Here is a 26,532-nt window from a genome sequence, read left to right as displayed (position 1 = left end):
GAATGCCAGGCATTTCCCAAGAATTAACCCGACATGCCAGACATTCCCGGCAGCCGCCAAGTGCAGCGTGGGGAGGGGACACTGCAGGAAGAGAAGTTTCCACACCTGGATTCCAGATCAAATCCCTTGGTGGAAGGCAGTCCTGCGGGGATGAGGAAGGGGGGGCAGGGCCTGACAGCCCTGACCAGTCCCTTTGCTTCGGTGGGCCTCAGTTTCCCCACCTGTAGTCGGGGAGCTGCCCCCGATGGTCTCTCGGGCCACCAGCTCCCAAACCCACAATCCCCTCCCCCCCCCCCAGAAAGTCACACAGAGCCTGAGAAAAAGACTGAACTGCTTTTATTGCCCCGGCTGTGTCCCGGCGGCCGCCTCACTCCTTGAGAGAGAAGTGCATCTTGTCATTGATCATCTTGCGCTCCGGGTTGAGGCGCTTCAAGATCTGGGCCAGCACGTTGACTGTCTGGTCGCTGCTGAGCCCCGTCTTCTTGGTCTGGAACTTCTTCAGCAGGTCCTTGGTGGTCATGGGCTTTCGGGTCAGGTAGCGCCTGACCGCGTCCTCTGTCACCTGCACATCACTGGGGGGAGAAAGGTCAGGGTCAGGGGACAGAGGCTCTGCTGCCCAGGCTCCAGAAATGGCCCTTTATTCAACCAATGCTGCCCACCTGGACCCCACCCTCTCAAATGGCCCCTTACTCACCCACTGCTGCCCAGCTTGGCCCCAACCCCCCCCTCCCCCATGGCCCCTTACTCACCCGCTGCTGGGCGTGGACTTGCCGGACTGAGGCTGAGGGGTGGATTTCCCTGAGATGCTCTGAGGCCCGGCATCCAGCCTCAGGCGCTTGGCAGCAGGCGTATCACTGGGTCCCGTCTGCCGCTTCCCTGCAATGAAACCATCCAACCCCAGGTCAGAGCTGGAGGGGTCTCTCAAAGCTCAGGCTTCTCTACACCTGAGCAGGAGCCCCTCCTTCAGGAGCCTCCAAAGGCCTCCCTGGGCTTTGCTTCCAAATCCCGCGCCATTCTGGTCATCTCCCTCTGGGCCGTCCCCCTTGTCACTGTGCGCTCAAAGTGGGCCCCAGGACTGAACGACACACTGCAGTGGCAGAGGACGGGGAGCTCTCCCCTCCCAGGTCTGGGACCCTGCCCCTGTACCCCCAAAATGAGTTTGTCTGGCCTCAGAGGGGCCAACAGAACCTCCCAAAGAAAAGCTGGGAAAGTGCCCAAAAGTGGAGGGGAGGGAGAGACGGGGGCCAGGAGCGGCCCCCTGGGGGACACGGGTTCATGGGGGAGGGGTGGAGGCCGGGGCCCACCTCACCTTGCTCCAGCTTGCTGGCAGCTGCCCGCAGGGTGGAGGACGTACTGCCGCTGTCCACGCTGGGAGTGCTTGGGCGGCTGTTGCCCCTGGAGCTGTTGCCCGAGGCCTTCTGCTCCCTCTTGGGGGGGGTCTTCTTCTTCTGCAGAAAGGGGTAAGGGAGACTAAGCCGGGGAAGGGCAAAGACGAGCCCACCCCGCGCCGGGGTCCCCCAGGGCCATACTCACAGTCATGAAGAGGGCCGAGGACGCCTCGTTGTCGATGTCGCTCTCCTCGGAGGTGTCTGACTCCTCGCTGCTGTCTCCTGAGGGACAAAGGGAAGCCTGAGCCCCAGGCCCGTCTCCCAGAGCCCCCTCTCCCTCAGTCCCGGGGCCAGGCAAAGGGACACCTTGCACAGACTCTGCCCTCAGAGAGCTGGCCTGATGGCAGGTACTGGCAGGTACAGAACTGAGCCCAAGCAGCAGCCTTAACTGTGGGCTGCCCTGGCAGGGAAAGCTGGGCTAGGCCAGAGGAGGCAGGGAGAGGAGCTGGGGCTCCAAGGAGGGGACCTGGGGGATGGCAGGGAAGTTGGGGGAGCCAGAGGGGTTTCTGGGGAAGGAAGGAGAGCTTCTGGGGAGTCCTGGAGGCTTCTGGGGCCTCCAAGCGCATTTCCCCCAGCAACTCAGGGGCCAGGAGAGAGGATTAGGACTAAGCATAAGGAGAGCAGGGAGTGCTGGGCGCCCGAAGGGAGGGCCAGGGAACCCTCAGCCAAGAGGGCATCTGGGACGGCCGTGGGGACACCAGCTGCGCAGAGACAGCATGAAGGCCTCAAACGCAGGGCAGGCTCCTCCTTTGGCCATTGAGCTCACCTTTCCTCTTCTTCTTCTCCTGCGGGTTGGGGGCCTTCTTATCTTCTTCCTCCTTCTCCTCCTCCTCAGGGGGCTTCTCTTCCTCACTCTCCTCACTGCTTTCACTTTCCTCATCAATACCTGACGGGGAAGCCAGAACACTCTCTTGGTCCAGGGACCCTGAGCTGCCCTTGCCTTCGGCTCTGCTGCCTACTGGCACCCCGACTTAGCCCAGGCTTAAAGCATCCTCTGCAGCGAAAGGCCTGTGGCTCTCTGCTCCCCTTCCCACCCTTCCTCAGGGAAAGCGCTCCCTCCCCTGCCACTGTCTTCTCGGCTCCTTACAGGAGCCTGGCTTTTGGAAGCAAAGGGACTCCATTTTGCAACCATTGTCATCAAGGTTACCATTGATCTCTTAATTAAGCATAATTGCCTTTTTCTCTTTCCAACTGGATGCTGCACATATGCATTTCCAATTCAACATAAGGAAAGCAGAGCTTATCACATTCCTCCCACACCCCACAAACCCATGTACTCTTAACTTCTCTTTCTTTTTAAAATTTTCTCAACTGATGATCCAACCTTTCTCGAGAGCAATCTGGAACTATGCCCAAAGGGCTATAAAACTCTGCATATCCTTTGAAACAGCAGTGCCATGACTAGGTCTGTATCCCAAGGAAATCATAAAGAAGGGAAAAGGACCCACATGTGCAAAAATGTTTGTAGCAGGTCTTTTTGTAGTGGCAAGGAACTAGAAACTGAGTGGATGCTCATCAGCTGGGAAACGGCTAAACAAATTGTGGTATATGAAGGTAATGGAACATTATAGTTCTATAAGAAATGATGAGCAGGATGATTTCAGAATTGATGCTGAGTAAAGTGAGTAGAACCAGTAAGTGATTGTACTCAGTAAGAGCAAGATTGTATGATGATCAACTGTGAAAAACAGCTCATCTCAGCAATGTTCAAGACAGTTTGAATAGACCTGGGATGGAAAATGTCATCTACATCCAGAGTCTCCACCGCGGAAACTGAATGTGGATCAAAGCATTTTATTTTTATCTTTTTTTGTTTGTTTGCTATTTCTTTCTCATGTTTTTTTCCCTTTTGGTCTGATTTTTCTTGCACATCATGATAAATATGGAAATATGTTTTAAAATGTCATATATGTCTAATCTATATCAGATTGCTTGTTCTATTGAGGAGAGAGGGGGAAAAAATATCTGGAACCCAAAATCTTACAAAAATAAATGCTAAAAACTACTTTTGCATGTAGTTTGGGGGAAAAAGTATTACTGACATAGAAACAATTTTCCCCCAATTTCTTTCAAGAGCTCAAGATTGCAAGCTTGAGTTATGTTCCCTTCTTTCCTCTCCCTCACCATTTATATAGATTCAGTTGTCTATTTCAAATTAACCTTTGTCCTCTCCATTCCTAATTCAGATCCTCTGCCTTTCTTACCTCCTCCAATAGCCTTCTCACTGGTCTCCTTGCCTCCAATACTGCCCCTCTCAGACCCATCCTCTAGAACTCAGCTTCTTAAAACTATGGGTTATGATGTAACTCAATGTGGGAGACCTATTTACTGTTCTTTACCCACAAAGGCTTTGAACAGGCTAGGAGCCCTCCTTTTCTTGGAATGCTCAGCTCAGTTCAACACTTCCCTGAAGCGAGCCTTCCCATTTGAGACCTTTTGGGATCACAGTTATGAGCATTTCCACCCCCCCTTCCTTTTGAATTGCACCTCTCTGAGTCCACATTATCCGGAGCACAATGTCAGCCCCTTGAGGGCAGGACCTTTTTCTCTCCAGCACAAGTCTCCTCAGTGGCTGGCATTTAACCAGTACTGGCCGACCTGCTCTGCACTGGACATCCTGCTCTTCACAAGGAAAGACAAAGGGAGGGATGGGTCCTGCCCTCAGGCCCACACCTACCTTTAGGGCCATCCTCCTCCTGCTGGACCACCTTCGCTTTCCCTACTGCCTCCTCCTCAGAGCTGCTGCAAGAGAAAGAACAGGCTGCAGGTGAGCAGGTTGTGGCCTGGGCGCTGAGTCTGGAAGGAAGAAGGAGGGGGGGAGGGAGGAGCCCGTGTCCCTTACCTGGAGCCATCTGACATGTAGTCCACCTCCTGGCCCTCAAAGTCCCCATCATCGCTGTCCTCAAAGGCCTCATCATCAGAGCCCTTCTTCTTCTTCTTCTTGCCCCCTCTGGAGGGAGCTGCCTTCTTCTTGCTCTTGGGGACCTTCTCTCCTGGGGAGAGCAGGGGGAGGTCAGGTCCTGGTCACTGATCCCCTCAGGGGCCTTTCCCCCAGCACACTCACAGCCCCAGCCCCCCATCCTTACCCTCCTCCCCACTGCTGTTGCTGTCATCAGAGCTCATCTCCAGGTCATCCTCCAGGTCGTGGATGCGGAGCTCACTGGGCTTCTTCCGGTTCTTCTTCTCTTTATGCTCATCTTCATCCTCGTTGTGGTCCTGGTCCTTCAGCCGCCGCTGCTGCATGATGCTGAAGTGGTTCAGGACTTTGTTCCTCCTGCAAACAAGGCTGTGCATCATGCAGGGTCTCCAGGAGGGGCAGTCCCTTCATCCAGGAAGCCCTCCCTGACTGAGGAAGCCCAGCTCAGAACTCTCTGCTTCCCTTCTGTGCTTAGGTCTAGTTTATTTGCATTGGGAGGTGTGTGTGTGTGTGTGTGTCTGTCTGTCCCAGGCTCTTCCAAAGCCAAGGAATGGGAAAGGAAACCCTTTCATTGGAATTAGGAAATGATCCCCCTGCTGGAAAGCCCTGAACCTTAATCCAAATAAGCCGGAGAAACTCAAAGTCTCTGGCCCAGGGCTGAGGGGCACTTGGCCCCAAGCTCTCCAAAGGCAGAAAGGTTTTCCCCATTACTAGCCTCTGACCCAGGTTGGGCCACCAGAGGAAGAGGACACACCAAAGGATCACCACGGGCCCAAGGAATTCAAAAAGAAGGTTCCCACACCGCCCCTGATCAAAGGCTGGGCCCGGGACCCCCCTCCCAGGGCTGGCCCCCCATGGGGAAGAATGGGGCCGGATCCCCCCCTTTTCCCATTCCTCCCTCGGCCTTCCGGGTTGGAAGCGCCCGGTGCCAGGCCATGGGAAAGGTACCAGTTGTGCACGGGAAAGGCTTGGGGGCCCAAGAAGGTGAAAGTAGAGGTATTCTACCCCCTTCTTCTTCCACCCCTTAACCTCAAAGGCAAGAGGAAGGGACAAAGGTGCTTCAGGTCCGGGCCCCTCCTCCACCCCCCTTCTCAACCCTCTGAGGCCCAAAGGCCACTGACAGGGTTGGGGGGGCCCAGGGCGGGAGCCTTTTGCCAGGCAGACCAGGGGCTCCCGGGGCCCTCATCCCCTAAGGCTGGAGGAAGCCGGAAGAGGCCAGAGCCTGGGGGGGGGGGGAAGGGGGGGAAGGGAGGGAAGGGGAAAGGGAAGGGAGGAAGGGGAAGGGGGCCTCCCAAAGCCCGCTCACCTCCTCCTGTTTTCCATTGACTTTGAGGGCCAGGGCTGGCCTTGTCCCGGTCTGAGGGATGCCACTTCTTCCTCCTGGCCTCGTCCCGGAGCTTCCGGTTAAACTCACTGCCAGCCCCAGATTCTGGCATCTCTTCCTCCTGGTAGATCTTCTTGTTGCTCAGATCCCGTTCCATCTTGGCCTGACACGGGAGAAGCCACTCATCTCAGAGCCCTGCAAGGACTGGGGGAGGGGCAGCTTGCCCCTCCCCCCGCGGTCCCCAGGAATGATCCAGCCCCGCCCCCTCCGCGTTCTGCGGCCAGGACTTAGATTTGCCGCCTGGCATCTAATCACGCACCCGGCAGGGAGCCTTTTTCTTGTGTTTCCTGCGCATCTTGTTCGGTGTGCGGGCAGACTGAGCCTACGACAGGTGTCTAACGGACGCTGGGCGCCCGGCGTTAGGAAGATGCCCTTTCTCCTGCCCGTGCAGGCCCCGTCCCCGCCCCCCCCCCCCGGCCCCGCCTCAAAGCCTTCATTCCCCTCATCCCCAGGCTCCTCCATCGTTGCTCCCTGACCCCGGCGTGTACCTGGTGCCAGGTGGAGAAGTTGACTTTGTCGGCCGCGTTGAACGCCATGATGTTGTACCTCTTGAGGTTGTTCCTGCGGGGAGAAGGCTGTTAGCGGGCCAGGGAAGGCAAGAGCCGGCGGCGGAAGCCGGCGCTGGGACCTGAGCCGCCCCCAGCCCCGCCCCCAGCCCCGCCCCCAGCCCCGCCCCCAGCCCCGCCCCCAGCCCCGCCCAGCCCGCACAACTCACCTGGGAACGCGGACCACATACTCGGTCACAGTCTGGCTGCTGGTGCCCTGCGGGGAGAAGCGCGCGTCAGAGGCGGGCGCGCTAGGGCAAGGCTGCCCACAGCAGCACACACCCGCTAGTCAGACACCCGTGACCCCCCTGAACGCACTCAAACCCACCCACCCGCCAGCACTCTCAGGGAGGGGGCAAAGGGCAGCAGACCCCCCCCCCCAGATGCGCTCCCTGCCCCCCCCCGCCGCCGCCCTCTCCCTCCCCGGGTTCGCAGGAACAGACACCCTTGCACGCACGCACGCACGCACACATGGGGACCGCCTCCCCCTCACAGGGGTCACAGCGCCGACACCCGTTTGCACATGGCGGGGACCCCCCCCCGGGGCCCGCAGGCGCGCACACTCATCCTGAACCTTCTCCACAGTCACACGGGCTGCCCTCCCACCCCCTCACCAAGCTCGTCATGGCCAGTGCCGGGCAGCGTAGTGAACCGCCTGAAAGAAGGAGATCGGGAGGTTCCTGACAAGCAGACCCTCAGCTCCACTCGCCAAACCGGCTTAGACTACTGGGACTGAAGCGCCGGTCCCAGCTATTTAACCATCGCCGGATCCGGAAGTGACTGCGGCGTCGTCATGACAACCGCCGGCTGCTTTCCGCGTCCCTGCCCCTTCTCTGACTTGTGAACTCCTCGCTGAGGGTGTTAACTCGTCCCTCCCGGAAAGCTCCGTCCGTCTCCTAGGTTACAGGCCAGCCCGGGGGCGGGCCTAAAAGGCCTTTTTGGTCCCTTCTCTGACTTGCGAACTCCTCGCTGAGGGTGTTAACTCGTCCCTCCCTGAAAGCTCCGTCCGTCTCCTAGGTTACAGGCCAGCCCGGGGGCGGGCCTAAAAGGCCTTTTTGGTCCCTTCTCTGACTTGTGAACTCCTCGCTGAGGGTGTTAACTCGTCCCTCTCTGAAAGCTCCGTCCGTCTCCTAGGTTACAGGCCAGCCCGGGGGCGGGCCTAAAAGGCCTTTTTGGTCCCTTCTCTGACTTGTGAACTCCTCGCTGAGGGTGTTAACTCGTCCCTCCCGGAAAGCTCCGTCCGTCTCCTAGGTTACAGGCCAGCCCGGGGGCGGGCCTAAAAGGCCTTTTTGGTCCCTTCTCTGACTTGCGAACTCCTCGCTGAGGGTGTTAACTCGTCCCTCTCTGAAAGCTCCGTCCGTCTCCTAGGTTACAGGCCAGCCCGGGGGCGGGCCTAAAAGGCCTTTTTGGTCCCTTCTCTGACTTGTGAACTCCTCGCTGAGGGTGTTAACTCGTCCCTCTCTGAAAGCTCCGTCCGTCTCCTAGGTTACAGGCCAGCCCGGGGGCGGGCCTAAAAGGCCTTTTTGGTCCCTTTCCCCCTCCTCCTAGACTAGGTGTAACTTCGAGCGCTCTTCGCGCATCATTAATTATTATTCATGAAGCTACAGATTCCCGGCGCTCAAAAGATGCGGGCGTTCGCCCTCCCTGTGTTGCCGCGTAGGTGTCCTACGCAGAGCATTCTGGGAAATGTAGTCCTTGATCCTCCAGGGCATGGCGAAAGGCCGCGTAGCTCTGTGCGCAGACGCGCACATTGTGTATTTTCTCCCCTTCCCCCACGGATGTAACTTTCGTGGCCTCGTTACTATGGCAACTGCAGCCTTCTCTCATTCCCGCTCTCATCCCCCCTTCTCGAAGCAGCAGCAACCACATCTCCTAGCTGGTGAGACCTCTGGGGCGCTTGGTCCAGCCCTCTTTGCAGCACAATCTGTGACAAGTGACCCCTTCAGTCCTGTCCAAAGAGCGCCCGTGACGCGATGCGAGCTGCTCCGTGCAGGAGCAGGCGGGCAGCCGCTTCTGCCACTTTAGGATCGCTCTGAACTGTTCGGAAGTTTTCCCTTTTCGTTATTTCAAGCTTTAATCGCTTTCTCTGCAGCCATTTATCCCCTTCGGGAGCCAAATAGAACGAGACCGATCCTTTCCCTAGCAATAGCCCTTCAGATACTAGAAGAGAGGCGTCCTGTCCTCCCAGAACCTTTTTGGGGTTAAAAATCTCCATTTCTTAGACCGAATCCTCCACGATGTCAGTCCCACTCTGGCTCAAATCCAGCTCATGGATACCTTTTCTAAACTATGGTGCACTCGTGATGTTCTCCACGGCTCTCTTTGGAGCCTCAGAATGAATTTGTCTTTGGGGCTGCCACATCACACGGTAATCTTTCGGATGAACTGATAGTCTTCCCCAACCTGTACTTGTCAAGCTAATCTTTTTTCAGCAGAAGTATAGGGCTTGTCATTTATCTTTATTAAAATCCCATCAGCTATTTATTAAGTCCCGACCATGTGCCAGTCGCTGAGCTAAGAAGCAATGGACACAAAAAGGAATCCTGGAGAGCTCATAGTGTGAAGGGGGAGACGACAAGCTCTGTACAGGACAAATGGGAAATAATCAGTAGAAAACATTGGAATTAAGATGGATCAGAAAAGGCTTCCTGTGGCAGAGTGATGTCAGGCACCTCTACATTGTTCATGAGGATCCCTGCAGGCTACATACTTCGTTTTGAAATGCAATATTATCTATGTTTTAGTTTATTGTTAATTTATTTCATCAAATATTTCTCAACCACGTTTTAATTGATTTTAATTCCATTTTAATCCTGCAGCACAAACATAGAGATACCAGAGCTCTATGTTTGACACCTCTGCTGTAGAAGGTGAGATTTTAAGTAGGTCTTAAGGATAGATATGAGGGAGGATTGAATTCCAGATATGGAAGACAGCCAGTGAAAAGGCACAGAGTTGAGAGATGAGGTGTCTTGTGTGAGGGACAATAAGAAGTCCCAAGGATCTAGGTGTAAGACAACTGGAAGGGTTGGGGGGCAGGTTATGAAGGGCTTTGAACGCTAACAGGATTTTGTACGGATCCTAGATGTGATAAGGAGCTACTGGAGTTCACTAAGCTGTGGGGTGGCTTGCTCTTTGGGAGGATCATTTTGATGACTGAGGGGGATGGACTGGAATAGGGAAAGGTGTCAGGGAGACAAACCAAGAGGCTATTGCAGAACTCCAGTGTGAGGAGACGAGGATCTGCATCGAGGTGATTGCAATGTCAGAGTCTGAGAGAAGGAGGGAATCGTTTTTTGAGAGATAAGCTTTCACAACAGACTGGGTATGGGAGAGGGGGTGAGAGTGAGGAGTCAAGAAGGACACCTCAGTTTCAAACATGGAGAATTGGGAGGATGGTAGAAGTACTATTGATAGCAAGTGGGAAATTTCAGAGTGGGTAAGGTACAGTGGAAAGAATGAATCCAGTTTGAGACATGTTGCATTTAATGTCTGGGAGATCCAGTTTGAGATGAGAAGTCAGCAGAGAAGCTGGTGTAGCATCTGTAGATCTGAAAATCACCTACATAGAACTGATAGTTGAATTCACAAGATAATAAGATAATCAAATGAAGTAGTATAGAGGAAGAAGAGAAGAGGGCCCAGGATGGAACCCATTGGGATACCTTTAGTTAAAGGGTGTGATCTGGATGAAGATTCAGCAAAGCAAATTGAAGAGGAACAGTCAGATAGAAAGAGAACAAGGAGAAGGCAGTGTCTTGAAAACCTAGAGAAGAGAGTATCCTTCTCTACTTCTTTTTTTTTTTTTCCATTTGTAAATTTGTAAGCATTCTACCTGTGTCTTTGTCTAAGTGTAAAGGTATTGGTCTTTGAAAGTCCAGCACTTAATCACATAAGAGCAACCAATAAAATGTTGTTAAACTCAGTGTAAACATGATAAGGAATTTATACTGCAACATATCCCTTGAGTGAATTGTAAAAAAAAAAACCAAAAAACAAAACAAAACAAACAAAAAAAAAAACAAAACATAACAATTAGCTACACTTTTAAAGGTGACCTTTAAAAGGCAGTTCTGCAACAGGCAGAACTTAGACTGAAACCCGGCTCTTGATAAGACAAGAAGATGCATGGCGTTGGAGAAAATGAGGTTGTGAGTTCACAAATAAGATGTTCACAAGTGAGGCTGACTGGACCAATTGAACATACACACACACACACACACACACACACACACCTCAAAGCTGTAATTCTACATATTCATTCTTCCTATGTGCCCTTCTGAAATCTTTCCTTTTTGACACAGGAAAAATACATTTACCTTTATTTTAAATAATTACTTTTATTTATAAAGTGTTAACCAAAGTTCTTGATAATGTGGGTGGACTAATTAATTAAATGCACCATTAGAGGGATGCCATTAGTGGGATGCCACAGCACGCATGTGCTTGTTGAGACTTCCATTTAGTCCAAAGGGAAAGAGTCAGATTTCCTTGTCATTTGTGTTGTCAACTAAATATACTGTTATTGAAGAGAGCAGTAAAGCCTGAAGAAGCAGATGAGTGTCGAGTGGAATGATTACTTTGGTGACTTGATAGAGAACCCAGGGATGAAATGGCAATCTACCTGCCATTAGCATCCACCAAGTTTTAGATAGTTGATGTACACAATTTGGAAGTTGGAAGGAGTGAAAAGCTGCCTAAAGGGTCCTTACCCTGGGAGGACCCAACCTCCCCAATCATCCTCTTGTGAATGGAAGCAGACAAGGAAATCTTAGTGTAAATGCGCAAGATGGAACTGTGGATAAAAACAAGCCAGCTAGCGTGATATGCAGACATTGTTGCCAGGAGACCACAAGAAGGGCAGATATCTCTAATATAACTGCAGAGAAGATAGTCATATAGAGTTTGGACATATAAAGAGAATGCAGCTTTTAGTTCTAGAAGCCAACTTATGTAGATCTAACAATAGGAAAAGAAGGGGGGCCAGAAATGATTATCCTCACGAAGATACCAAGCTTCTCTTTTTTAGAAGCAGTGAGAAATCATATTTTCTCAGTGTCCTAGTCTGAAAGCCTTAGTCTCATCTGAGATCGAAAAACTTTGTTAGTACTTAAATTTCAAGGAAGTGTTCTGATCTAAAATCTTTTGTTACATACTTATTAAAAGTCTAACCAGTGAAGGATTCTGAGGAGATGGTAGAATAGGTCAGAACAATCCAAATTTTCCAGATTTCCCTCATAAACAAAACAAAAATTATACCTCAGGGCAAACATAGCCAAGAGGCAGAACAGGGAGACAAGCAGAGATGACCCAAAGACACACCACAGGATGGAGATTGGCCCAGAATGAAGTGGTAACACTTCCAGGCTAGCTCTGCAGGAACAGCGGGCAGCAGTTTAAAGGTGGTCTCAGCCTGAACCACAGGAACTTTCACCTCCCGGACATTGTGGGGAGTCAGGGGTCTGAGTCCAGGAAGACTAAGAAAGCCTCTGCTAGTAAGGAATGCTGGTCCCAGCTTTGCTGCTGAGCCATGGCCCTGGGCCAGAAGGAACCAGCACACCCAATTAAGTGCAGAAGTAGTGGGACAAGGAAGCCACTGGCTATGAACATTTACAGGAGGATGGAGTCCTTGGATTCCAAGCCAGAGGGCAGAGCTGAAATCAGAGGCACTGGCCCCACCCTCATCCCCATCCCAGGATGACAGGTGATTATACTACAAAGTCCTCATTTTTTAAAAATGAGGCAAACCAAAGAGAAAGAACCCAGTCATAGAAAGTTACTATTGGAATAAGGAAAACAAGGGTTCATCTTCAGAAGAGGGCATTGAAGTTAAAAAAAAAAAAAAAAAAAAAGCCTCTCATGCCAAAGAATAACATTAAAGAATTCTTAAAACTCAAAAAAGACTAAAAATCAAATGAGAGAAATTGATGAAAAACTTAAAAAAAAAAAAAGAACCAAGGAAAAACTAGAAAAGATCAAGAAGAAAATGTTTAACAATTAGAATTGGGCAATGGGAAGCCAATAAAGTTATGAGACCAAGAAATAATAAAACATAATGAAAAATAGGAGGGAATGTGAACATAAGAAAAATAAAAGAGATGAAGAACAAATCAAGAGAAAACTTAATAATTGGGCTGAGGCAGCTAGGTGGCCAGTGGATACAGCACCAGCCCTGAAGTCAGGAGGACTTGAGTTCAAATGTGGTCTCAGATACTTAACACTTCCTAGCTGTGTGACCCTTAACCCCAATTGCCTCAGCAAAAGCAAAACAAAACAAAAAGCAAAACAAAAATAATTGGACGATCTGAAAGCTGTGACTAAAAAAAGAACTTTGATACAATATTAAAGAAATCACCAAAGAAAATTGTCCTGAAGTGATACAATATGAGGGAAAATTGGAAATAGAAAAAATACACTGATCACCACCCCAAAGAGATCCTACAAGGAAAATATATAAAAAACATTATTGTTAAACTTCTCAAAGAGAAAATCTTACAAGAAACAAACAAAAATCCAAATTAAATATGGTGGAGCTACAACTATAATTGCACAGGATTTATCAGCAGCTACGATAAAAGACTGCATGGAGTATTATATATTGACAATCAAAAGAATTAAGCCTTTAGTCAATCTTAAATTCAGCAAAATTAAGGATATATTGAATTTAAAGTAAAATATTGAATTTTTTAAATGGACATTCAATGAATTTTCAGATTTTCAAGATTTTATATAAACCTGAACTCAATAGAAAATTTAACATAAGAGGAAACATCAATGGCTAATTTGAAGGGACTCAATAAGGACATGTTTTATGTTTTATATGTGGAAATATAAACCATATGTTTTAGATTGACCTTAGTAATTGGGCAGTCCAAAAGAAAGATTGGGGAAGAACTGAGTATGATCTGACTGTAAAAAGCAAAACCCATCTAGGAAAAGGTGAAAATAGTAATTATGTTATACAAACAAGATTCAGAGGAAGAACCCACATAGAAGAATTAGATGAGGAAGAAGACAGATAGTTCTGAAAACCTCACATCAAGAATTATTTAAATAGGGAATAATACATGTATAGTAAATAGGTGTATGTATGTGTGTATATAGATGTAGATGTGGGTGTGTATATACAGATGTATATATATACATATGTATGTGAATATGTATACATAAATATATCTGTGCTTAACTGTAATCTGCTTGGGGGAGGTAGAGGAGATGAAAGAAAAAAATTAAAGTACAAAAGCAAAAAAACAAAAGCAACCTACAAGGAATCAAATGATGGACAGTCTTAATATGTCATCTATTATTATAAATGCTTTCTTGTAATGGAAATTTGTTGTTACATATTTTGAATCCTTCCTGATATTCTGCTGCATATGACAATTTTTTTCTTTTTCTATTTTCTATTTTGTATTTGTTTTAAATAAATTCTTTTAAAAAGTCTAACCAGTTTCTAAAGAGAAACTAAATCAAAGTTCATGGAAGAACCCTAACCTCCCGCAGAATGAATTAGGGTGCTGTATGGACAAGGGTAAGAACTTCCTTCAACCCAATTAAAAACAGTATTTCTTTCTCCCATCCTGGATTGGATTGGATGGATTCTTCAGAATATGCTGAAATTAAGTAGCTCAAAAATTCTAAACTAAACTTTGTACCATTGTTTAATCTTGGTATTAGAATTTTGTCTTTGTGTCTTGAATCCTATAAGTTATAAGTAGAAGATAGCTTGGATTAGGGAAATTTTCAAAAAAAGAGAAAGGATTTCATTTTATTTGGATTTCTTTCTAAGCAGAGATGCTTGGATTTAGATAATACATTTGTGTCTGACAGATTGTATCAATATCAGAGAGTACTGAATTTTTTCTATATTCTATATTTTTCTATATTCCAAATTATCCTATATTTTGTACTCTCAAAATTCATTGTGATTTTGGGTCCATACCACAGGGACTCATAGGGCCTGGACTCATAGGACTCGAAAAGTTGTGAGTTTGGACAAATGCTTGTTAAATGTTCCTTATCAGAGGATTCCTTTCATATATAAGTGGAATGCAATGGTCATTGAGGCCCCTTCCATCTCTCAAATTCTATAATTCTATGACTCCACAGAGAAGTGATAGTAAAGACCGAGGATATGGAACACACTCCTGTCTTGGACACATTTGACTATCATTTTCTACTCATTTTAAAGAGATATTTAATAGAAAATACTGTGACAAAATTTTGGAAGGTCTTGAACTTGGAGGAGTTTAAAAAAATTAACAATATCTGGGTTATAATATAGTGAGCTTTCAGTAGGAAAATTGTTGTGTTGGTAGGAAAGTAGGATCTTGGCTCTAGTATGACTATACCGCTGAAATATTTTTGGCATTTCAGCATTACTCTCAACAATTTTAGTCTATTGAAGATAACTAGCAGGATGCAGTAAACAATTTGGAACTTAATATCTATGAACAGTTTAACCATTGATTAGGCCTGTGTAGTTCTATGAAATAGAAGCAAGTTGTGTCAGTGATGACTATTAAAATAAGTATTGAAGTTTCAATAAAAACTGGGAAAACTAGAATATAGGCTAGCAGAAATTAGGTTCATACCACATAATAGAACAAACTCCAAATGGATATGGACCTAGCTATAGGTCACACCAATAAAAAAATTTGAGGAACAGGGAAACAGATAGAGGAAGAATTCTTAACCAAAGGATTTAGAGGATTATAGGAGATAAAATGGATAAATTTTATTATATGACAGAAAATAAGTTATAAAACAATAGTTAGATTTTTAAAGCTTTAAAAGTGCTTTACAGGTATTATATCAATTGTTATGCTGAAACAAAATCAATGGAGATAGAAAATGAATGGAAACAGTTCCTGTTAAAGGACTGTTATTCAGGATATATAAGGAGCTGATGCAAATATATAAGAACAAGAGCGCTTTCCCAATAAAATGATCAAATGACATAGGCAGTTTTCAGTTGAAGAGAAGCAAATTAACAATATCTGTAAGAAAAAAATGCTCCTAAATTAGTGATAATTAGAGAAATTTAAATGAAAACTACTGTAAGGTAGAACATCCACTTTATCCTCATTACATTGACAAAGATGACATAATAAATTAAGTGTTGCAAGGGCCATGAGAGTACAAATATACTAATGCACTTTGGTGGAGTTCTTTGTCCAACAAATATGGAAAGAAATATCCAAAAAAACAATAAATTGTTTATCTAATATTGAAGAAAAAGGATCTATATGTTTAAAGAATTTACAACAGCATGATATAGCTCAGTAGGAAATGATGAAAGGAGGAGTTTCAGAGAAATCTAGAAGGAAAAGAGAGGAAAATGTAAGTGGACCTAATGGAGAGGAAATATAGAATGAACCATAAGTATTCATGAGAATGAGATGAATTCATCTGTAAGAGGAAAGTAGTAAAATATATTAGAAACCAGACTCCTAAAATGCTGTTTACATGAAACTCACTTGAAATAAAAATATTCACAATTAAAATGAGGAACTGTCTTTTGACTCTTTTTGTATTTCCAGCTTTTATAATATAATAAACATTTAATAAAAGTTGGTTGATTAATAAACTGACTGGATCAGGATTATGTTTTAGGTAAAACTTTCATGGACAAGACAATAAAAATAGATTTTAAAAAAAAAAGGAATAGGCGCATCTAGGTAGTGCAGTGGATAGCACCAGCCCTGAAAGCAGGAAGACCTGAGTTTTAAAGTGACCTCAGACACTTAACACTTTCTAGCTGTGTGACCCTGGGCAAGTCATTTAACCCAAATTGCCTTAGGGGGAAAAAAAGGAATTTGGCAGGTGGATGGCACAGTGAATAGAACAGTGTCCTTAAAGTCAGGAGGACCTGAGTTCAAATCCCGATTTAACTTTTAACACACAAGCTCTGTGATTCTGAGCAGGTCACTTAACCTCAATTGCCTCACAAAAAATTGCTAACAATAAAACATAAAAGCAGGGAAACAGACATTGTGCTTAAAGAAATCCTAAATAATATTCTTAATATATGCTTCAAATGGCAAAACATTTAAGTAGTTAAATGAAAAGTGAATCAAATTATGGGGAAAATTTTTTAAAAATTTGTATGCCACTTTCATATCTGGAAAAAAATTTTTTAAAGATGATAAAAGTTAATAGAATTTTAGAAAAGTTAGACATATATCTATATGTCAGCAATTAGTAACTAGGAATAGAAAAGAATATACATATTTCTTTGTTACATCAAAAAGGTGACTATATGCTAGGACATAAAAATCTCCTAAAAACCTCAGAAATGGTAAACATATTTACTGACCACAATGCAATAAAAATAATAAAAAGCATTTCATAAACTTAAAAGGACAATACATGTTAGAATCCTTACAAGGTGTTAAGTCACTAGAATTGATAGAAACAATGCTTATGTAATTGGTTCACACCTTTGGAGCTCATACCTTTAAGAGAGTTTACACATTAGAGGTCACACTTTAGAGTTCACACCTTTAGAAAGCTTATATAAGCTAGAAGTCTCCCGGAAGAGGAGGAGTCTTTGGGAGATTCACAAGTCAGAAACTCACAATCTCACTCTCTCAGAGGAAGAGTCAACCTTTGGCTCCACACCTTTAAAAGATCATATGTAAAGAGCTCCTGGAGTCAGTTGGAAAGAGTAGAACCAAGATTCAGAGAGAGCTGGAGGCTGAAGCTGGCAGACAAGCTGCAAGAGCTCTTGGAACCAACGAGGGAGATAGGCCTCTAAGAAAACTAACCGGGCTGTTTTGAAGGAGATAATAAAGGATCTGAACTTTTAACACCTGGCTGCATTTGGGGTGATTATTACTTGGAATTGAAACTAAGGCTGCCTCCAGAAGCTCCCTCAGGAAACCTGCTCCCAGAGAATGATCATATTTTAGAAAAGAAGAACATCACAAATAATTAATACTAAAGAATTTCTGGGTTAAAGAACAAATCATAGAAGCTATAAACAATTTCATCAAAGAAAATGATGAGTTTAAGAAAAGTGAAAATGTAGTCAAAACAATCTTTAAGGGAAAATATATATTATTGTAGACTTTTATCATGCAAAAATCTTTTAAAAATTAGAAAAGTGAAAACCCCAACTAATCACAAAATAGAAATTATAAAGATAAAGATCAACAAGAATAAAAATATTCTCTTGATTTTTAAGGACTAAAAAAGTTCATGGGGACAACTGAGTGGCACAGTACATAGAGTATTAGGCTTGGTGTCAGGAAGATTCATCTTTTTGAGTTCAAATGTTGCCTCAAATACTAGTTGCCTCACAAAAAAATTTACTTAAAATATTAAAAGGGATAAGTGGGGAAATTACATTGTGCTTAAAAGAACCCTAAATTATTAATATTAATTCTTAATATATGCTTTAAATGGCAAAACACTTAAACAGTTGAATGAAAAGTGAATCAAATTATGGGAAGAAATTAAATTTTTTTTGTGTGCCACTTTCATATCTGGAAAAAAAAAATCTAGTAAGGCAAATGACTTAACCCTGTTTGCCTCAGTTCCTCATATTTAAAATGAACTGGAGAAAAAAAATGGCAAACCAATCTAGTAACTTGGTCAAGAAAACTCGAAATGAAGTCATGAAGAGTTAGGCATGACTGAAACGAACAACAAAACTAGTAGAGTATTGTCTAATCTAATTTTTAAAAAGTGAGAAAAACCAAATTACCAAAATGAAAAAAAGGAGAAAAGAAAAATCTATAAGTCAAGAGGAATTAAAACAAATTATAAAAAAAACTATTTTGCTCAATTATATGCCCCAAATATTGGTAAATGAAATAGATGAATATTTACAAAAATACAAACTGCCCAGATTAACTGAACAAGACAAAGTAGTTATAAAACCCAATTTCAGAGAAAGAATTTTTAAAAGTTTTAAAGAAATTTCTAAAGTAAGGTAAAAGAAACAGGATCAGATAGATTTGCAAATAAATTTTATTAAATTTTCAATAAATTTCAAAATTATATAAATTGTTTACAAAAATAGAAGTAAAAGGGATTCTACCTAATTACTTTTTAAAGATAAATTTGGTCCTTATGTCTAAAGCAGGTAGTGATAAAACAGAAAAAGAAAGCTATAGATTACAATGCAAAAATATATTATAAAATACTATTCAAATTCATTAAGATTACATACTATGAACAGACTATATTTATACCATTAATTCAGAGTTTGTTCTAAGTTAGGAAAACTATAAACATAATAACATATAAAAATAATATAATAAAACATAATAAACTTAATATCCACAAATTACACAATTATATCAATAGATTTAAAAAAGACTATTGACAAAATAACGTTTTCATGTTAAAAAAAAATTTTTTAAGGCAATTGAAATCACATAGCTAGTAAATGGCTGAGCTTGGATTTGAACTCAGTTCTTCCTGCCTCTAGGGTCAATGCTCCATCCACTATACCACTAGCTGCTCCTATGTTGATAATTCTAAAGAGCATAAGGATGAAACTTCCCATGCTAATGTGGAGCAGTGAGGAAGGAACCTTCTGAAGCTCTCCCAGATTCCCCTCCAAACAACTAGAAAATGAACTCAAAATTGATGTGGGAGTAGAGAAGCCAATTACTCGCATGGCAGGAAAGGTCTGTCTTACTGGGGTGTCAGGGAAGAGAGGTCCAAGAGCAGTAGCAGCATCCTCACAATCCACCAGGGAGGCCCTATTGGCCTGCAAACCAGCAGCCCCCTGGATAAGGAAACAGTCTGAAAAACCCAGCAAGGCCCCAATGCAGCAAACTCATTCCTAATATTGGCCACCAGTGGGGCCTTGACCCTTTGCTGACCAGTAGTGAAGCCCTGCTCCACGGCTGGCCAACAGCAGCACCCCACCCATGGGGCCTGCCAGCAGAGAGACTCCGTTTCCATAGCAACCCACCATCAGGGCTCCATCCCTGCAACCCCAGCAACAAGATTTCTCCTCCAGAGCCAAACACTAGAAAGATTCTGTTACCATAGCAACCCAGAAGAAAGACCCTCACCCCCACCCCTGGAGAAGGCCAGCATCTAAACCCTATCTACACCTAGGGGAAGCCAAGAGGGAGGCACCCATCTCCCCCACCTTACCCCACCCAGTACAGCCAGAAGGGTAACCTACCCTTCAATAAAAGCAAGCAGCTAATTCCCAAAGCCTAGGGAAAGTCAACAGCAGTAAGACCCTGAGCTGCAGCACAAAAAGCTTGGCACAGTGCAGGACCAAAGCCCAACTCTTCTATAAAAATGCAAAGTTCAAAAAAAGGCAGAAGAAATGAACAAAAACAAAAAAAACTTGATTATGAGAAATTATTATAGTTACAGGGAGGATTAAGACATAAAGGTAGAAGAGAATAACTATGTCAAAATGGCTATAAGTGAAATCTCTGATAAACATATAATTTGTTCTCAGGCCTAAAAAAGAATTTCTGCAAGAGCTGAAGAAAGACTTTAAAAAGCAAATTAAGAGAAGTAGAAGAAAAATTGGGAAAAGAAATGAGAGTAATGCAAGTCAATAACATGGGAAAGATATACAAAAATTTTTCAAGGAAAATAACTCTCTAGAAAATAGAAGTGGCCAAATGGAAAAGGAATACAAAAGCTCACTAAAGAAAATAACTCCTTGAAATTTAGAATCAAGCAAGTAAAAGCTAATGACTCTATGAGACAATATCAAGATATGATTAAAAAAAAAAACCAAAAAAGTTAAAGAAAAAAAAAGAAAATGTGAAAAATCCTCTTTACAAAAACAACTAACTTAGAAAATAAATTTAGGAGCAATAATATAAGAATTATTGGAATACCTCAAAGCTATGGGGGGATGAAGGGAGATATAAAGCCTGGACAATATTTTTCAAGAAATGACCTGATTAGAAATTAATATATTAGAACCAGAGGGCAAAATAGAAATATAAAGAATCTACAAATCACCAATTAAAGAGATCCCAAAATGGAAACTCCCAAAACAAGAATGGCCAAATTCCAGAGCTGACAGATCAAGGAGAAAGTACTGCAAGCAGCCAAAAAGAAACAATTCAATATCATGGAGATATAGTCAGGATTACACAGGCTCTAGCAGCTTTCACATTAAAGAACTGGAGACTTTGGAATCTGATATATAAGAAGGCAAAGGAGTAAGGATTACAACCAAGAATTATCCACCTAGCAAAATTGAGTATAATTTTTCCACTCTTTTGGATTTGTTTTATTGATTTTTCATTAAGTCATTAGCTTCCATTTACTCAATTCTAATTTTTTTTGTTTGTTTTTAAAGGCTTATTTATTAGTCTTTTTTTTTATTATTATTATAGTAACTTTTTATTGACAGAATCCATGCCAGGGTAATTTTTTTACAACATTATCCCTTGCACTCACTTCTGTTCCGATTTTTCCCTCCCCACCCTCCATCCCCTCCCCTAGATGGCAAGCAGTCCTATATATGTTGAGTATGTCATAGTATATCCTAGATACAATGTATGTGTGCAGATCCAAACAGTTTTCTTGTTGCACAGGGAGAATTGGATTCTGAAGGTAAAAATAACACGGGAAGAAAACAAAAATGCAAACAGTTTAACATTCATTTCCCAGTTTTTTTTCTTTGGGTGTAGCTGCTTCTGTCCATCATTGATCAATTGAAACTGAATTAGGTCTCTTTGTCAAAGAAATCCACTTTCATCAGATTACATCTTCATACAGTATCGTTGTTGACGTATATAATGATCTCTTGGTTCTGCTCATTTCACTTAGCATCAGTTCATGTAATTCTCTCCAAGCTTCTCTGGATTCATCCTGCTGGTCATTTCTTACAGAACAATAATATTCCATAACATTCATATACCACAATTTACCTAACCATTCTCCAATTGATGGGCATCCACTCATTTTCCAGCTTCTAGCCACTACAAACAGGGCTGCCACAAACATTTTGGCACATACTGGTCCCTTTCCCTTCTTTAGTATCTCCTTGGGATATAAGCCCAGTAGAAACACTGTTGGATCAAAGGGTATGCACAGTTTGATAACTTTTTGGGCATAGTTCCAGATTGCTCTCCAGAATAGTTGGATTCGTTCACAGCTCCACCAACAATGTATCAGTGTCCCAGTTTTCCCACATCCCCTCCAACAATCATCATTATTTTTTCCTGTCATCTTAGCCAATCTGACAGGTGTGTTGTGGAATCTCAGAGTTGTCTTAATTTGCATTTCTCTGATTAATAATGATTTGGAACACTCTTTCATATGAGTGGTAATGATTTCAATTTCATCATCTGAAAATTGTTCATATCCTTTTGACCATTTATCAATTGAGAATGGCTTGGTTTCTTATAAATTAGAGCAGTTCTCTATATATTTTGGAAATGAGGCCTTTATCAGAACCTTTAACTGTGAAGATGTTTTCCCAGTTTGTTGCTTCCCTTCTAATCTTGTTTACATTAGTTTTGTTTGTACAGAAGCTTTTTAATTTGATGTAATCAAAATTTTCTATTTTGTGATCAATAATGGTCTCTAGTTAGTCTTTAGTCACAAATTTCTTCCTCCTCCACAAGTCTGAGAGATAAACTATCCTATGTTCCTCCAATTTGTTTATAATCTCGCTCTTTATGTCTAAATCATGGACCCATTTTGATCTTATCTTTGGTATACAGTGTTAAGTGTGGGTCCATGCCTAATTTCTGCCATACTAATTTTCAGTTATCCCAGCAGTTTTTGTCAAATAATGAATTCTTATCCCAAAAGTTAGGATCTTTGGGTTTGTCAAACACTAAATTGCTATAGTTGACTATTCTGTCTTGTGAACCTAACCTGTTCCACTGATCAACTAATCTATTTCTTAGCCAATACCAAATGATTTTGGTGACTGCTGCTTTATAATATAGTTTTAGATCAGGTACAGCTAGGCCACCTTCATTTGATTTTTTTTTCATTAATTCTTTTGAGATTCTTGACCTTTTATTATTCCATATGAATTTTGTTTATTTTTTCTAGATTATTAAAATATTTTCTTGGAAGTCTGATTGGTATAGCACTAAATAAATAGATTAGTTTAGGGAGTATTGTCATCTTTATTATATTTGCTCGACCTATCCAGGAGTACTTGATATTTTTCCAATTGTTTAAGTCTGACTTTATTTGTGTGGAAAGTTTTTGTAATTTAGCTCATATAATTCCTGACTTTCCTTTGGTAGATAGATTCCCAAATATTTTATGCTGTCGACAGTTATTCTGAATGGAATTTCTCTTTGTATCTCTTGCTGTTGGATTTTGTTGGTGATGTATAAAATGCTGAGGATTTATGGGGATTTATTTTATAACCTGCAACTTTGCTTAAGTTATGGATTATTTCTAATAGCTTTTTCATAGAATCTCTAGGGTTCTCTAAGTATACCATCATATCAGCTGCAAAGAACTCAATTCTAATTTTTAAAGAATTATTTTCCTCAGTGAGCTTTTGTACCAACCTCCCCATTTGGCCAATTTTGCTTTTTTAGAGCATTCTTCTTATTAGCTTCTTGTATTTACTTTTTCATCAGTCTCATTTCTCTTTCCAGTTTTCACTCTACCTCTCTTACTTGATTTTCAAAATCCCCTTTGGGGCTCAAAGAAAGAATATTAGCTATATTTGGTTTCACCAAGAAACTTCTCTCGCCTTATAGAAAAGTGGGAGGGAAAAAGGGAAAAAGGAAGGGGTAGGCTAAATAGAAAGTAAAACAGAAATTGTAGGGGAAAGGTATAAGAAAGGGGGAGGGTCTCTAAAAGGGGAAGACTGCTTAAGGCAAGTGGTGCTCAAAGGTAAAATACTGGGAAGGAGGAAAAGAAGAAAAGGAAAGAGAAAAGCATAATTTGGAGTTAATAAAATGTCACAAAATACAGAATTAGTTGAAATTCTTGAAATTGAAATTGAAATTTGAAATTCTAAAAATAAAAGGAGAGATCAATAAAATTGAAACAAAAAAAAACTATTGAATAAATAAAACTTAGTTGTTTTTATGAAAAAAACCAACAACCTAGATAAACCTTGAGTTAATTTGATTAGAAAAAGGAAAGAGGAAAATCAAATTGTTAGTCTCAAAAATGAAAAGGGAGAACTATCCATCAATGAAGAGGAAATTAGAGCAATTATTAGGAGTTACTTTGCCTAATTTTATGCCAATAAATTTGACAACCTAAGTGAAATAGAGGAATACCTACAAAAATATAGATTGCCCACATTAACAGAAGAGGAAATAAATTACTTAAATAGTCCCATTTTAGAAAAAGAAATAGAACAAACTATTAATCAACTTCCTGGGAAAAAATCCCCAGGACCAGATGGATTTACATGTTAATTCTACCAAACATTTAAAGAACAATTAGCTCCAATACTATATAAACTATTTGAAAAAAATAGGGAATGAAGGACTCCTATCAAATTCCTTTTATGACACAGATATTGTACTGATACCTAAACCAGGTAGGATGAAAACAGAGAAAGAAAATTATGGGCCAATCTCCCTAATGAATATTAATGCAAAAATCTTAAATTAAATATTAGAAAAGAGATTATAGAAAAGCATGTCCAGGATAATATACCATGACCAAGTAGGATTTATACCAGGAATGCAGGGCTGGTTCAATATTAGGAAAACTATTAGCATAATTGACTATATCAATCATCAAATTAACAAAAACATATGATTTCTCAATAGATGCAGAAAAAGCATTTGATAAAATCCAACACCCATTTCTATTAAAAACACTTGAGAGTATAGGAATAAATGGATTTTGTAACCTCCCACTCTGAGGGGCTACTGATTGCCAGGGCTAATCTTCCCCAGATACACATGAAGACAAGCAGATGTTAAAGTGCCAAACAGCCTTTCTTTATTGATAATCTCAGCAGGGGTTAGAGGAAGCAAGAGCAAGTGTATGTGTGTCTCTGTGTCTCTCTCTCTGCATCCCTGACTATCTCTACATTTCTGCCTCTCTCTACTTCTCTCTGAATCCTTCTTCTAGTGCTGCATCCTAAGAAAAAATCTAATACCTGTAAGGCACAACCTCCTACCTTAGAGGCCAAGCCCCTTTCTACCTCCTGAGTCCACCCTACCAGCTGACATGGCATACATGGCAATTCTCAGAAGGAAAGTCCCTAATATATCCCTCTTTCTGTTTAGTGGGGACCACTCATAAAACCAGCTTTGGTATTAAAAATAGCTCGCTTATAAAAATATATTTACATACAAAACAAAGGGTTACAGTAGAAAAAGTAACAATACAAAGATGCAATAAAGAGGATGAGAAGGGAAGTATGTTTGATCAAATGTTGGTACCAGAGTTATAGAAGATTTTCCCCACATTTTCCATAAGGGGCCACCTCAAGCAATCAGACCCAGATTCATCTGTGGCAAAGGGATGAAGGTCTCATCTTCTGGCTGACAAGGAGCCTGTATCTGGCTCTACCCAATGAGGTCGGGACTGAAAAGGGGAGATGAATGACTTGTAGGCAGCAGCAGCATCCAGTATCAAATGTCAAGATCAGATCTAGGGTGATTTCAGGTTGACCAAGTGGTTGGTATTTCATGATTCAGAGTCTGGAATAATCAATTTTTCTTGGTTTTCCTTCTGAAATCCAGCGGCCTTCTCCATCAGGACCTGCAAGACATAGATATCCTGGCCCTCTTCAAAGTACTAAGGTTGGACCTTGCCAATGTCCTTTCAAAGGACCTTTTGAATGTTCTCTGGCGTTCGAAGCCCTGTTTTCATAGGACCTAGTTTTCTGTCCTGTAAGACTTTATCCATATCCACCCGTCTGACTCTTTAACTTACATACTAGAGCTGTGTCACCAGGCATGATCATCGGCAAACTTATACCCTAACCCATTATGCATTCCTGCCTTCCTGTCTCTCAATAAGGCTGTGGAACCTTCCCTTGCAGGGCCTGGCAATACTCACTTGTAACTTCTCCCTCAGAGATTACTGGCTGTCAACAGCCTAATCCCAGGCCTTCCAATATCTCCGACCACTGCCTCCTCATCAGTGGTTCTTGTTCTACAGAGCATCCAGACACAGGAGCTTGCAAGCTCAAGTTTGAAAGACACTGGAGCCAACATTCTCACATCTTTTTATCATCTCAAGGCTTGCGGACTCATCTAAGGAGAACATGGCTTTCTGGCAATGGGCGTTAGTGTTCGCTCTAGCTAATTTCTGGATAAAAAGACCAGCTGCTTCTCCTTTACCTACTAACCTCTCAATAGCCACCTGTAGGAGAGCCACAAAATTAGGAAAAGTTTTATCTAGGCCCTGTTTGCAAAGTTTTTTTGCTGAGTCTGAAAACAGAGTCATCCATTGCAGACACTCCCCAGGTGTAAGGCAAACTTTAGCAATAGTCTTCCAATTATTTGGGGTTAGTATACTGCTGGAGGCCAGGAGAGCCAGCAGCTCTTTAACATATGGAGATTTAAGTCTGTAAGTGTTAACTGTCTCTTTCAATTCCATAAATTTCTTCCACTCTAATGGGGCCCCATTCTTTCCTAGGGGCTATTAAACATGCCAAATCCTTGCTTCCTGGTTCCCTTCATTTGCTGTCTTCTGTAACATACATCCTAATTCTGTCTGTAAATCTGTCTACTTCCTGCTTCTTTTCCACTGCCTCTTCCTGTGATGTCACATCTACGTTTGCCTTGCTTTATCAGAGTTGGGGTCTCATCTCCCTTCCCATGATTGGACCAGCCAAACTCATGAGATCCCTGGCCAATCCAATCTCTGTTCGGGTGCCATTTGTAACCTCCCACACTGAGGCTACTGATTGCCAGGGCCATACATACCAATCTTCCCTGGATACACATGAAGACAAGCTGATGTTAAAGTGTCAAACAGCCTTTCTTTATTGGTAATCTCAACAGGGGTTAGCAGGAAGCAAGAGTAGGTGTATGTATGTCTCTGCGGCTCTCTCTCTCTGCTTTTTTGAATCTCTCTGCATCTCTGCCTCTCTACTTCTCTCCACATCCTTCTTCTATGGACTCAAAGCTGGTTATCTATATTATTTCCTCCTAATAATATCTATGTTATTATCTCCTCTGGGATTATCTTGTGCCTAGCCCACTCAGCACTGCATAGGTGGATCCGCAGAAGGGAAACAGCTGGAGTTAGTGCTGACTCCTAAAAGGCTGTAAGACACAACCTCCTCCCTCAGAAGTCAAACCCCTTTTTACGTCCTGGGTCTACCCACCCCATCAGCTGACATGGCATACATGGAAATTCTCAGAAGGAAAGTCTTTAATAGGACTTTTCCTTAAA

General features: G+C 42.9%; 1 protein-coding gene across 1 annotated transcript; it reads right to left on the bottom strand.

Annotated features, from left to right (window-relative positions):
* Window positions 1–318: 318 nt before the first annotated feature.
* Window positions 319–7,897, bottom strand: LOC100928778 (general transcription factor IIF subunit 1). The gene is made up of 13 exons (XM_031947817.1): window positions 6,849–7,897; window positions 6,405–6,451; window positions 6,178–6,250; window positions 5,612–5,792; window positions 5,470–5,527; window positions 4,475–4,710; window positions 4,231–4,381; window positions 4,066–4,130; window positions 2,155–2,274; window positions 1,534–1,610; window positions 1,310–1,448; window positions 750–876; window positions 319–572 (listed from the first exon to the last, which is right to left on the bottom strand). The coding sequence occupies exons 1-13, from the start codon at window positions 6,858–6,860 to the stop codon at window positions 368–370; spliced, it is 1,491 nt and encodes a 496-aa protein (XP_031803677.1). The 5' UTR covers window positions 6,861–7,897; the 3' UTR covers window positions 319–367.
* Between the last annotated feature and the right edge of the window lie 18,635 nt (window positions 7,898–26,532).

Source organism: Sarcophilus harrisii, chromosome 1, assembly GCF_902635505.1.
Source record: "Sarcophilus harrisii chromosome 1, mSarHar1.11, whole genome shotgun sequence".
Taxonomy (NCBI): Eukaryota; Metazoa; Chordata; class Mammalia; order Dasyuromorphia; family Dasyuridae; genus Sarcophilus; species Sarcophilus harrisii.
This window is presented reverse-complemented; position numbering and strand designations above follow the sequence as displayed.